The 13,331-nt window shown below is 41.3% G+C and overlaps 1 protein-coding gene across 2 annotated transcripts in view; it reads left to right on the top strand.

The window, feature by feature from the left end:
• Positions 1-13,331, top strand: part of LOC126185108 (monocarboxylate transporter 3) — a 432,092-nt gene that overhangs the window by 399,016 nt on the left and 19,745 nt on the right. For both annotated transcript variants that reach the window (XM_049927915.1, XM_049927916.1), the window contains exons 5-6: positions 1,742-2,449; positions 6,932-7,160. In XM_049927915.1, the coding sequence (XP_049783872.1) occupies positions 1,742-2,449; positions 6,932-7,160 (937 nt within the window). The remainder of the gene's footprint in view (positions 1-1,741; positions 2,450-6,931; positions 7,161-13,331) is intronic.

Raw genomic sequence — 13,331 nt, 5'->3', positions numbered from 1 at the left:
CGGGAAGAGGAAAACCGTTACGTGTTCTGTAGGGGAGAGAAATGTGGGTGTAAATATACAGGCCGTTGGTTGGTAACTATGGAAATGAAGCTAGGTGCTTGGGCAGATAGTGAGAAGACGGAAGGGGAGGACGAGTTTGGTAGATAGGCATGACCGTGGGGAAGGGCTACAGTTGGTGCGATGGATTTCATTGTCTGAGAGAGGGGGTCGGTTGAAGCTACGTTGAGAGAGGATATGGCGTGTGTGGTGTATGAACGGTGGGGTGTGTTTGCAAAGGCGCGGCAGCAGAAACCGATTTGTGGTGGCCTTCATAACGAGTTTAGCACAACCATCGCAGTACGGCGCAATCGTCCCATTTGAGAAGTCCATATGTGAAACGTAAAAATATACAATCCATATGCCAGTTTTGTCACTGTGCCAGCGTGCACATGAAAACACATTGAAGTGACGGAAGCCATAGGACACTTCCTAATATCGTATCGGACCTCTTTCTGCCCAGCGTAGTGTACCTACATGGCGTGCCGTGCACTCAACAACTCGTTGGAAGTTCGCTGCAGAAATGTTGAGCCACGCAGCCTTTATAGTCGTCCATAATGGCGAAAGTGTTGCCGATACAGGATTCTGTGCACGTACTGACCTCTCGATTATTTCCCATAAATGTTCGGTGGGATTCGTGTCGGGTAATCTGGGTGGCCAAATCATTCGCTCAAATTGTCCAGAATGTTCTCCAAAGCAATTGTGAACAGCTGTGGCCCGGTGACATGGAACACTGTCATCCATAAAAATGAAGCCCACGAATGGCTGCAAATGGTCTCCAAGTTGCCGAAGGTAGACATTTACAGTCAGTGGTGCGTTCCATTCTGTTCCATGGGAACACAGCCCACACCATTATGGAGCCACCACCAAGTTGTGCAGTGCCTTGTCGACAACTTGGGTCCGTGGAGTCTGCACCACATTCTGTGCCCACCAGCGGCTCATTTCAGCAGGCCGCGGTTTTCCACTCATGTCGGGTCCAACCGATACGGTCACGAGCTCAGGAGAGGCGCTGCAACTGGTGTTATGCTGTTAGCAAAGGCACTCGCGTCGGTCGTGTGCTGACACAGCCCATTAACACCAAATTTCGCCTCACTGTCCTAAAGGATACGTTCGTCGTACGTCCCACATTTATTTCTGTGGTTGTTTCACGTAGTGTTGCTTGTCTGTTAGCACTGACAACTCTACGCAAACGCCACTGCTCTCCGTCGTTAAGTGAAGGCCGTCGGCCATTTCGTTGTCCGTGGTGAGAGGTAATGACTGAAATTTCGTATTCTCGGCACACTCATGACACTGTGAAGCCCGAAATATCGAATACCCTAACGATTTCCGAAATGGAATGTCCCACGCGTCTAACTCCAACTACCACTCAGCATCCACAGTCTGTTAATTCCCGGCTGGCAGGTGTGGCCGAGCGGTTCTAGGCGCTTCAGTCTAGAACCGCGCAACCGCTACGGTCGCAGGTTCGAATCCTCCCTTGGGCACGGATGTGTGTGATCTCCTTAGGTTAGTTAGGTTTAAGTAGTTCTAAGTTCTAGGGGACTGATGACCACAGATGTGAAGTCCAATAGTGCTCAGAGGCATTTGACCCTTTTTTTTTTTTTTTTGCTAGGTACGGTGTCAACAAAACATTGGCTTTTAGTCTAGTCTTAAGCCACAATATACAAATAGGGACCTCGTACCCTTAACGGACACGTCTCGATTGCAGGTGTTCGGTGCTATGATGAGGCCCCTGGAATACCAGAAGGTGCCGAGCTGCAAGCCGCTGCTGCAGCGGATGGCCGAAGAGAAGCGCTTCCAGATGGAGCGCGGCTCGATCGGCGGCTCGTACTTCATGGTGATGCTGCCGGACGGCACGATGGAGCGCCGCCTCAAGATGCCCATCAACATCGACCCCGGCGTGCACTCCAGCTTCAACCTGGACCAGCTGGCGGCAGCGGCGGGCGGCGGCGTGGTGACGGGCGGCGCGACGCCGCTGACGCCGGTGCCCACGGTGCCGACGCTGCCCACCATCTCGGAGGTGAAGGCGCCCGAGCAGAGCGGCTCCAGCGGCGCGTCGAGCGCGGGCAGCGGCGAGCTGCGGCGCCGCCAGGCCGACGAGGCGTCGCCCGACCGCGACCAGAAGGCGCTGCGCGACGACGCGCGGCCCGCCATCCCGCGCAACGCGTCGCAGCCCGCCTTCACCACGCACGTCCAGGGGCTGCCCAAGAACGGCTCCGTGCCCTTCTTCGACCGCATCCGCAAGACGAGCGCCGGCGAGCGGTACAGGCCCACCCTGGGCGCCATCAAGGTCTCCAGAGGAAACGTCAGCTCCAACGGGGACATACGAAAGTCTTTACATCTCCGCCTCTCCAACTCGTCCGTCGTGGCTGGCTCTCGCAACAACAACTGCGAGGAAATGTGGTCCAAGACGGACGTAAGTAAATCATAATTTTATTACGTATATATTTTAGTCGCCGATTTGTACGTATTGCGTGCACTCTGTAAGCAACTCCAGTCGTCGTTGCAGTTCATTAGTGTTTAAATAATTTTCTGTATAGCTCCGAAACCAAAAACACATTGTGGTATCTAACTACAGGGCTATTACAAATGATTGAAGCGATTTCATAAATTCACTGTAGCTCCATTCATTGACATATGGTCACGACACACTACAGATACGTAGAAAAACTCATCAAGTTTTGTTCGGCTGAAGCCGCACTTCAGGTTTCTGCCGCCAGAGCGCTCGAGAGCGCAGTGAGACAAAATGGCGACAGGAGCCGAGAAAGCGTATGTCGTGCTTGAAATGCACTCACATCAGTCAGTCATAACAGTGCAACGACACTTCAGGACGAAGTTCAACAAAGATCCACCAACTGCTAACTCCATTCGGCGATGGTATGCGCAGTTTAAAGCTTCTGGATGCCTCTGTAAGGAGAAATCAACGGGTCGGCCTGCAGTGAGCGAAGAAACAGTTGAACGCGTGCGGGCAAGTTTCAGGCGTAGCTCGCGGAAGTCGACGAATAAAACAAGCAGGGAGCTAAACGTACCACAGGATGGTGCTCCACCGCACTTCCATCATGATGTTCGGCATTTCTTAAACAGGAGATTGGAAAACCGATGGATCGGTCGTGGTGGAGATCATGATCAGCAATTCATGTCATGGCCTCCATGCTCTCCCGACTTAACCCCATGCGATTTCTTTCTGTGGGGTTATGTGAAAGATTCAGTGTTTAAACCTCCTCTACCAAGAAACGTGCCAGAACAGAGAGCTCGCACCAATGTTGCTTTCGAACTCATTGATGGGGACATGCTGCGCCGAGTGTGGGAGGAACTTGATTATCGGCTTGATGTCTGCCGAATCACTAAAGGGGCACATATCGAACATTTGTAAATGCCTAAAAAAACTTTTTGAGTTTTTGTATGTGTGTGCAAAGCATTGTGAAAATATCTCAAATAATAAAGTTATTGTAGAGCTGTGAAATCGCTTCAATCATTTGTAATAACCCTGTACTTAAAAAGAAGAAAAAGAAATTGCGAAACTGACGTAATATAAAGAAAGAAAAAAGATAGATCGAAGGAAAGAAGAAGACTGAAAAGAGAAAGTTACTATCTGCCTACATACAATCTTTAAAAGTGATCAAAACACGAGTGCAGTAATGATAAGGAAAAGAAAATTAGTAACATAATGCTAGGCATACGTTCTGTTGTCGCTTTATCTGCACTCGGTGGAAGGAAATCCACCGATCGCAGTCCGTGACGAGGTATCTGGAGCACTGCAGCATCTCTGTCACTCAGTGTCAGCCTCGGAAACTGTGGCCTCCTTCACTCCGTGATCTTCGTGTTTCTGACACGTATTGTGTCATCCACCAGATGTAACTGAGGTCCTCTTCTCTGTCCGACACCGCAGATCCAGTTGGCCGTTCGTGTGCTGGGGTCCACAACGGGCCAAGCTAAATAGTGAGGAGTAATTTTTTGGACAGGGGTCAGGTCAGGTGTGTAATTATCGAATTGAAGTCGGGTTGACTACCCATAGTATTCGTACTTTACTGGTAAATTAATTTTGTTTCAGGACTTACACAAAAACGTGTTCTGTAGAATCTTCAGCGATTATCACACACACTCGTTATTCTTTTTCTTGAGTCTTTGCCCCACATCAGCACAGGGTCAGCACGGTTATGTACGCATGTGCCACAGTTAATTTTAGGAGTGGCCAGATGCTCTTCCTGCCACCACCCCATTAACACCTACGTCGAAATATATATACTCCAACAGTCTGCATGCAGTGTTATTCGTGTTGAAGTGAGCAAAAGTTTTCTAAATGATTACAAAGCGTTTAACTAAGGCAGGACTTGGGTACCAGCCTGGTATTCACATAGGTGGATGTGGTAAGCTACCTAGAAACCACACCCAGACTGGGCGGCACACCACCCACTCATCATTAATCTGCCAGGCAGATTTGATCTGGGTCCGGGACATCTCCCCATCCTGGAATCGTGTTTTAAGACATACGACTATCTGGATGGATATCACACACACCCACACAACACTAAAAACAGTTGAGCAAGCAGTAAGAGAAACAAAAGACAAATTTGGAGTAGGAATTAAAGTCAAAGGAGGAGAAATAGAAACTTTGAGGTTTGCTGATGACATTGTACGTCCGTCAGAGACAGCAAAGGACTTGAAAGAGCAGTTGAACAGAATGGACAGTGTCTTTAAAGGAGGGTATAAGATGATCCTCAACAAAAGCAAAATAAGGATACTGGAATGTTGTCAAGTTAAATCAGGCGATGCTGAGGGAATTAGATAGGAAATGAAACACAGTAGAAGATGAGTTTTGCTACTTGGGCAGCAAAATAACTGACGATGCTCGAAGTAGAGTGGATGTAAAAGATACACTGATGATGGCAAGACAAGCGTCTCTGAAGAAGAGAAATTTGTTAACATCGAGTATAGATTTAAGTGTCAGGAAGTCTTTTCTGAAAGTATTTGTATTGCGTGTAGCCTTGTATGGAAGTGAATCATGGATGAAACACAGTGTAGACAAGAAGAGAATAGAAGCCTTAGAAATGTGGTGCTACAGTAGAATTCTGAAGATTACATGGGTATATGACGTAACTAATGAGGAGGTACTGAACAGAATTGGGGAGAAAAGAAATTTGTCACACAAACTGACTAGAAGAAGGGATTGGTTGGCAGGACATATTCTGAGACATCAAGGCCAATTTAATAATGGAGGGAAGTGTGTGTGCAGGAGGGGGGATAAAAATCGTATAGGGCGATCAAGAGATGAATACAGTAAGCAGATTCAGAACGATGTAGGCTGCAGCTGTTACTCATACATGTGGAGGCTTGCACAGGGTAGAGTAACATGGAGAGCTGATCAGATCAGTCTTCAGACTGAAGACAACAACAAATACTGTCATTTAAATTTAAAATTAGGAAAAATATTCACAGAATATCGGCTTTCTGGGCTTTAATACTCGTAAATTCCTTGAAAATGGTACTATTGTCAATTCAGCTCCAAGCGTGGCCTAATTACACGTCTGAGTCAAGTGTACAGAATCCTGTTAACCATATGAAACAAATCTGTCGTCCATGTTTACCTGAAAAATAAAATTAGTGACATAGTAGCTTTGGGAACAAATTAATGATTGACTCAATGGCAGATAATCCGCTCAGCCTTCAGTGTCCCCTGGAGCTGATGCCAGGGTGCGGGCTATCGTTTGCAGCTCTCGTAAGCCTGCCTTTGTGTATGTCAAGTTAAAACTCGAGACCCAGACCAAAATTTTATTACTCTGGTCATTCAAGTATACAGGTATAATCAATGAACAGACACAACACAGTTACAATTGATAATTTGTGCCAAATTAAAACTCAAATCAGATTTTCTGTTTCTCACTCTCAGTCACCTAACCATTAGTCTATTTTTTTTCTGGCAGTGTTTTATTGTGCTGTAATATAATGTGCTAGTCTGTTGAACAAATATTGATACAAAACTTACCATCATCCTTCAAATATTTTACATTAAATAGATAAAATAAGTGATGATATAAGTGTACAATTTTGTATCCAGAAGGGAACAGATTTTTTTGAAAAAACAAAATAAATTAATTTTAAGTTCTTGTTGCACAACATTTTCACTATGCTATGTTGGTGCACTATTTCAACGAGTTTTAGATACAAGTTTGGGAAATTAAACAGTAGAAGTGCAACAACTAACACAGAATATATGTTATTATTAAAGTTATCTGTACTACAAGAAATGAACAAGTGTTATTTATGTTGATGACATGAGTGGCTTGTTCAGAATTGTTGTAGATAATAGTGATTTGTCCATACTTTTAACAGTGCGAACATACTTCCAGGCCTGCCTCAAACTTTTTTTGTCACTGATGCTCCCATCTATGATTTCTGAACACTACTGCCAGAGGTCATTCCACAGGGTATGTGGGAATCTGTGTTCAAATCCCAGCCTGGCACAAATTTTCTTTTGTTGCTACATGTTCATTGTAACACAAGTTCAGTACTATCCGAGTGGCTTACACTGATACCACTTTATGTCAATGCATCTTTATTCATTGTACTCATTCAGTCAGTTCATTTCATTTCAGTGCATTTAATTCATTGCATTTCATAATCAGGTCTAGTGGAGAAAATTCAATATCTGAATTGTAAATAAAATTTTTATTGAAAATTTTCTGTAGATTTCCATACCACTCATTTGTCTTTATGGTGCTTTTAGCTTTATAGTATTGGTAAAATCACTAAAGAAAATATTTTGAAAATAATATTTTGATTGGGAAATATGAATGAACTTCGGGTAAAAATAAGATAAAAATACTGTTCTTTCCCAGTATAAAATAGATCTTGCAATTGGTAAAATGTTCTTTGTCTCAAACTTCCATTTCGTTTTCAGATAGGAGAAAATGAGAGCATATGCTTTACAACATCGAAATCAAGCATTCCCCGAGAAAAACGTGAAATAGTGAGGCCACTGTCTCGAAAGGATATATTCTACTCAGGTTCTGTAATAAATCTTCCTGAATACAAGAGTCAGAAATCATTAACAAGCTACAGGCAAAGCGTAATTTCACTGCCCAAATATCCTCAGGATCAAATTGACATCGAGGGAGAGGGAGGAGGAAGTAAGTATTGCTATTTTCTGTTTCTGTATCAATATATGTAAATCAGTCTTTCCTTCTCATCCTGTCCAGTAAGTCCCCCTGACCTAGGATTCTGGGTGATTTTTTCTGAACTGTACCCCTTTCCCTTAACCTCTCCAGTCATTTTCCTTCACCCCTCTTCCTTCCCCTTGAACTCTTCTGCCAGAACGCTTGTAAACATCAACTATTTTTGTGTATGTGTTCCCCTGACACTGTTTGGTGAGTAGATTTTTTATCTGTCCATTTACATTATATTATCAATAATTTATTATTTTTGTTGTTATAATATATGTAAATTGTTTTTAATTTTGAGACTACCTGTTGGCATGCCACAAGTGGTACCGTAGGTACACTAAAAACTGTAGATCAGAATTGTTACTTAATACACTTATTTAAACTCACACTCATGAACAGCAACTATACACAAAGTAGAAACGTAACTTTAGAGATTTCTTAGATGATCATGTTTTAGTGAAGTTGGAAAGTTCAGTTACTTGTTTATCTTACCTGATATCAAACATCCAAAATAAAGCTTGAACTGTTGCAGCCATTGACTACTTCTTGACAACACTTTGCAGTTCTTTCACAAATTGCACACTTAAGCTCTTGGAATAAGAATCAAATGATGGTAAACCCGATACCTCATCTGTCAGAAATTACACAGACTTACTTAGAGGCTTGGTAAGCTAGTAGAGGAACTAGGAATTTCTGTGTTAATTTACACTGATGGAAAAGAATTGCAACACCAAGAAGAAGTTGTGCAACATAAATAAGAGCTGGTAGGTGTGATTCTACATCTGACAGACAATGTCTGTGGCACTTGTAGTGCCACTGTGAGGGCGCAAATCAGCTTTGCTTTAAATACACACTGTAACAGTCCTGAGCGTTAGTTACCTTTCACTTAGGATGTGGCTTCAGACAGCCGCATGGCACTACTGAGAGGGAAGACCATTGAGTTTCACATATGGCTCTGGTGCATTGTACTGCATCTGCAGTGGCAATTCGAGTAGTAGTTGGCACCACAGTGTCACAATGAACTGTTGAAAATTGGTTACTTCAAAGACACCTCTGAGCCGGATGCATGCATTCCACTGACCCCAAACTACCACCATTTGCAACTTCAGTGGTGTCAATTGGGAGCTCATTGAAGGGTGTAGTGGAGATCTGTTATGTTTTATTATGAAAGCTGGTTCCGCTTCAGTGCTAGTAATGGCCATGTGTTGTTAGAAGGAGCCTAGCTGAGAGTCTGCAACCAACCTGTCTGATTGCTCAGTACGAGTACATTGGACCTACACCTAGAGTTACAGTCTGGGATGTGATTTTTTATAACAGCAGGAGCACTCTCATGTTTATTCCGTGCCTCCTGACTGCAAATTTATGTGTCAGTCTGGTGATTTGAGCTGTTGTGCTGCCATTCATGAACTGGATTGCAGGGAGCATTTTCTAACAGGATAACGTTAGCCTACATACTGGTGTTGTAACCCATCATGGTCTACAGAATGTCAACACGGACTGCTCGATCACTAGATCTGTCTCCAATTGAGTACATGTGGGACATCATTGGAGAACAACTCCAGCATCATCCATAACTGGCATTAAGTGTACGTGTATTGACCGACCAAGTGCAAGAGGCATGGATCTCCATCTCACAAACTGACATCCAGCACCCATAAAACACAATACATGCATATCTCCAGGCTTGCATTCGACATGCTGCTGGTTAAACTAGTTATTGATGTACCAGCATTTTGCATTTGCAATGGCTTACCTCACACTTACATTAACCTGAGATCTTGCAATGTTAGTCACTTAAATATGTTACCTGGACAAATGCGTTCCTGAAATTTCATTACTCTACATTAATTACTTTTTGGTGTTTTGATTTTTCCACCAGTGTATTAATGAAACTGAGTCTAATGCCAACCAAGAGAATGCATGAAATGATTTTCATTTACCTGTCAAGTTCTTGAACAACCACACTCACTAACAGAAATCATTTCTAGCAGCTTCATTCCTTCTTTACGGAGTGGTGAATAAATTCATTGCTATAGAATATGAACCTTCTCCATAGTATTCTGAATTGCGAGTAGAGAAGTGACATAAGAATACAAACGTAAATGTGCATTTGGATTCGTGGACTTTATTGAGGGATTAAAAAAAAGGAACAAGGGAATGGCAGTTTAATGTATTTTAAAAACTAAAACACCCAGTGAATCATTTATTTATTTGTTTAGTTTGGGGACTACTGTTCCCTTTCGAGCGTAAGAACTAGCAGATAAACTGTTGCAGAGTGGTGTATGTATGTGATCCACTGTTTTTAAGGAGACTGAGAATACTCAGGGAACAGTATGAGTTCATGACAAAGACTTGGCTGCTGTTTTACGGTATACTAAATTTCACTTAGTAGTCTCCTTCTGGGAATAAAAGCTCTAACCACGAGAAACATTGTTACCATAGTGCTTACCTTATTTCTCTTCTAATAATTTTCAAACTGTGTTGACAGACTACCAAATACATATGTACCTGCACTGTCATGTAATTACAAACACATAAGTACAAGAGAACTGCATATCAGCCATAACTAACGAAAAAAAAATTAAATGAAATAATATGGGGAACATTCTATAGTGTAGGTAGTTGTGCTAAAAGTCATATATCCATAAGTTTTCGGTACAGTTTGTGTATTTTTTGCCTGAAAATGTTTAATAATATGTACCTTATGGTTAATTCAATTTTTTACACATTCACCTTGCATATGTTTTATTTTGATCTTTCACATAAATAATTACACAAAATGAAAAGCCATCAGAGAGTGAATCAAAAAGAGATTGAGGAATTAAGAATGAAATTGAACATAGACAGGAAGGATTTGGTGTAAAGGAAAAGATAGCATATTCTGGAGGATAGTCATTAGCTATTTTCAGCTGATTTTTATTTGCTTATTGTATTTTATTTACACAATGCTCGTACATGAGAGAAAGGATATGTTAGAACAAAGAAGTGATGGTGAAGCACTATTAATATTGAAAACTGCAGTTTTAACAGCCAAGGAGAAATTTTGAATAGTACATTTTGGAAGAATATAAAATATATTTGACTCATAATATGTATGATTTTATTTTATTAGAACTCAAATAAGGTTTAAGTAGGAGCTGATATTATAATAGTAGCAGCTTTATTTCCCATTGAATCATATTTTACAATGATATTAGACATGTTAGTATTAGCAGATTTGTGTAAAATATGGAAATAGTTCTACTGATAAATGATAAACAAAAAATTAAAAAAGAGTGAATTTTAACAAATAAAAATTACTATTTTTGTACACACCAGAATTAATATTCAGTATAAAAAATGTATATGCCATCACACTGGCATTGTCAAAAATTACATGAAATATTTGTAACCAGGCTGTAACACATAATAACAGAAACATAATTTGTTTCAACAAAGTACTATTACACTGTCAACCATCAAGGTTACAATATTAGGATGGGTAGATAATCTTACTTAATGTGCATACACTGTCTGGTAGGAAAGAACACATGATTAAATTTGTAGGGGATGTGTGAGAGTATGTGCATATAGTTCAACTGAGCTGAGATGACAGATGTGGGATAATATACAACACTGTTTCGACTCTATTAGAGTTCATCAATTTTTGTGACTGGTCAGTAGTGACATGCCAGTCTCTTGGCAACCCATGGTCAAATATTTATATTGTATCAGAGATCTGGAGAATATGCTTGTCAGGCTAACAGTTGAACATTCTATGTGTGGGAGTAACTCAAGGCAGCATGGGCAACCTACTGTCTTGAGCTATCTGATTGAAATGTGACATCACAGCAGATATAAATGATACACACCAGCCATAACATCTTAGAAATGTAACATGTATGACCCAAATTACCCCCACAGATGGTCCTGTAGTGAACCTAATGACTTTCTTCATGCCAGGTACTGGGTCTATATGACAATGTTGAATTCAGACAGACAACATTCATTCCCAGAGCTTCCAGAAACATATACATCTATAGTAGTGCTGGAGGAGATCATATGAAAAGGCAATAGATGACACTCCTGTGTCTTGTGCTGTCATTCAGCACATCAGTGTCAGTTTGACTATCTCTAGTGCCAAGGCAAGCAAAACTGTCCCAATGGTTGCCGTGTTGTTACTGTGTGGTGCTCCAGACATTGTCACACTGCCCGCGTGGTAGATACTTGTCTTGCTGCAGAAAGCCCATTTCCTGACTATAGTTATGCAACATGGCTCAATGAACCTACAAAGCTGAGCAAATGACATGTCTGATTAGATTAGATTAGATTAGATTTACTTTCATTCCAATTGATCCGTAGTGAGGAGGTCCTCCAGGATGTGGAACATGTCAGAAAAACAACAATACATGACAAATATTTACAACTAAAACAAATGAGCTAATGTACTATTCCACAGGTCCCAAGTGGAATGATCGCCATTTTTTAATGAACACTATATAAAAGAATCATTTTACCAATACTAATGCACTGAATTTAAAATAAAAATGTTTTTTTATTTATTTATAAGGTAATAAACATGTAATACAACTACTATAATACTTATTTATAATGAACACATTACTGCACTGAAATGGTGCAGAAGTCAGATTGTACTTACACACACACACACACACACACACACACACACACACACACACACACACACACACACACACACACATATTTACAATGAACACATTACTGCATTGAAATTGTGCAGAAGTTATATTTTACTGAGAAATTCATCAATGGAGTAGAAGGAATTGGCCACCAATAAATCCTTTAGACTTCTCTTAAAGTGAATTTCATTGGTTGTTAAGCATTTTATGGCTGCTGGCAAGTTATTGAAAATGTGTGTTCCTGAATAATGCACACCTTTTTGTACAAGACTAAGTGACTTTAAATCCTTGTGAAGATTATTCTTATTTCTAATATTGATTCCATGAATTGAGCTGTTGGTTTGAAAAAGTGTTCTATTTTTAATGACAAATTTCATTAAGGAATAAATATATTGGGAAGCAGTAGTTAGTATCCCTAGTTCCCTAAACAGGCTTCTGCAGGATGTTCTTGAGTTCACACCACATATAACTCTTACTGCACGTTTTTGTGCCTGGAAAACTTTAGTTTGGCTTGATGAATTACCCCAAAAAATATCCCATATGACATTATGGAATGAAAGTAAGCATAGTATGCCAGCTTTTTAATTTTTATACCCCCTATGTCTAACAAAATTCGCATTGCAAACAGAGATTTGTTAAGATGCTTCAGCAGTTCTGTGGTGTGCTCCTCCCAGTTGAATTTGTTATCAAGCTGTAATCCCAAGAATTTAACACTGTCCACGTCTTTCTATCTTCTTGTCATTGTATGTTAGACATATACTCGTGGGACACCCCTTACAAGTTCTGAACTGCATGTAGTGTGTTTTTTCAAAGTTTAGTGACAAAGAATTGGCTAGGAACCAGTGATTAATGTCCACAAATATTTTATTAGCTGATATTTCTAAGACTACATTTGATTTGCTATTTATTGCAATGTTTGTATCATCGGCAAACAAAACGAACTTGGCATCTGGTAATGTTACTGATGAAAAGTCATTGATATACCCAAGAAAAAGTAAGGGCCCTAAAATGGAACCTTGTGGGACCCCACATGTAATTAGTTCCCAGTTGGATGGTGCCTGATAGCTTGATACATGTCTCTTTCCTAATAACACCCTTTGTTTCCTGCCTATAGGGGACTGCCTATAGGGGCGATGTACAGCGGGGACTTCGTGTGCCCCAGGACCGCTACGGTAGCTGAGAAGGCTCTATGGGAACCCTGAAACGTGACGGCTAACGGGGCTCTGGTGAAGCTGCGATAGGCCTAGCAAGCCAGTAGTGGATAAATCAACTGCTTTTAAAAAGGGAACATGCCTCGGATCACGGAACGGATTTAAAGGAAACCGACCAAGCAATGGAAAAGGATTACGAGATGGTTTACGACTGGGCACCTTAAACGTAAGGACTCTAACTGGGAAGTTAGAAGAAATTGTAGAAATGATGGAAAGGAGGAAATTGGACATCTTGGGACTTGCTGAGACTAGGTGGAGAGGAGTTGGTGAAAAACCACTAAGTAAAG

This window comes from Schistocerca cancellata, chromosome 4 (assembly GCF_023864275.1).
Source record: "Schistocerca cancellata isolate TAMUIC-IGC-003103 chromosome 4, iqSchCanc2.1, whole genome shotgun sequence".
In the NCBI taxonomy this organism is placed as follows: Eukaryota; Metazoa; Arthropoda; class Insecta; order Orthoptera; family Acrididae; genus Schistocerca; species Schistocerca cancellata.
Note: the sequence above shows the minus strand (reverse complement) of the source record. Positions and strands in the feature narration are given on the sequence as shown.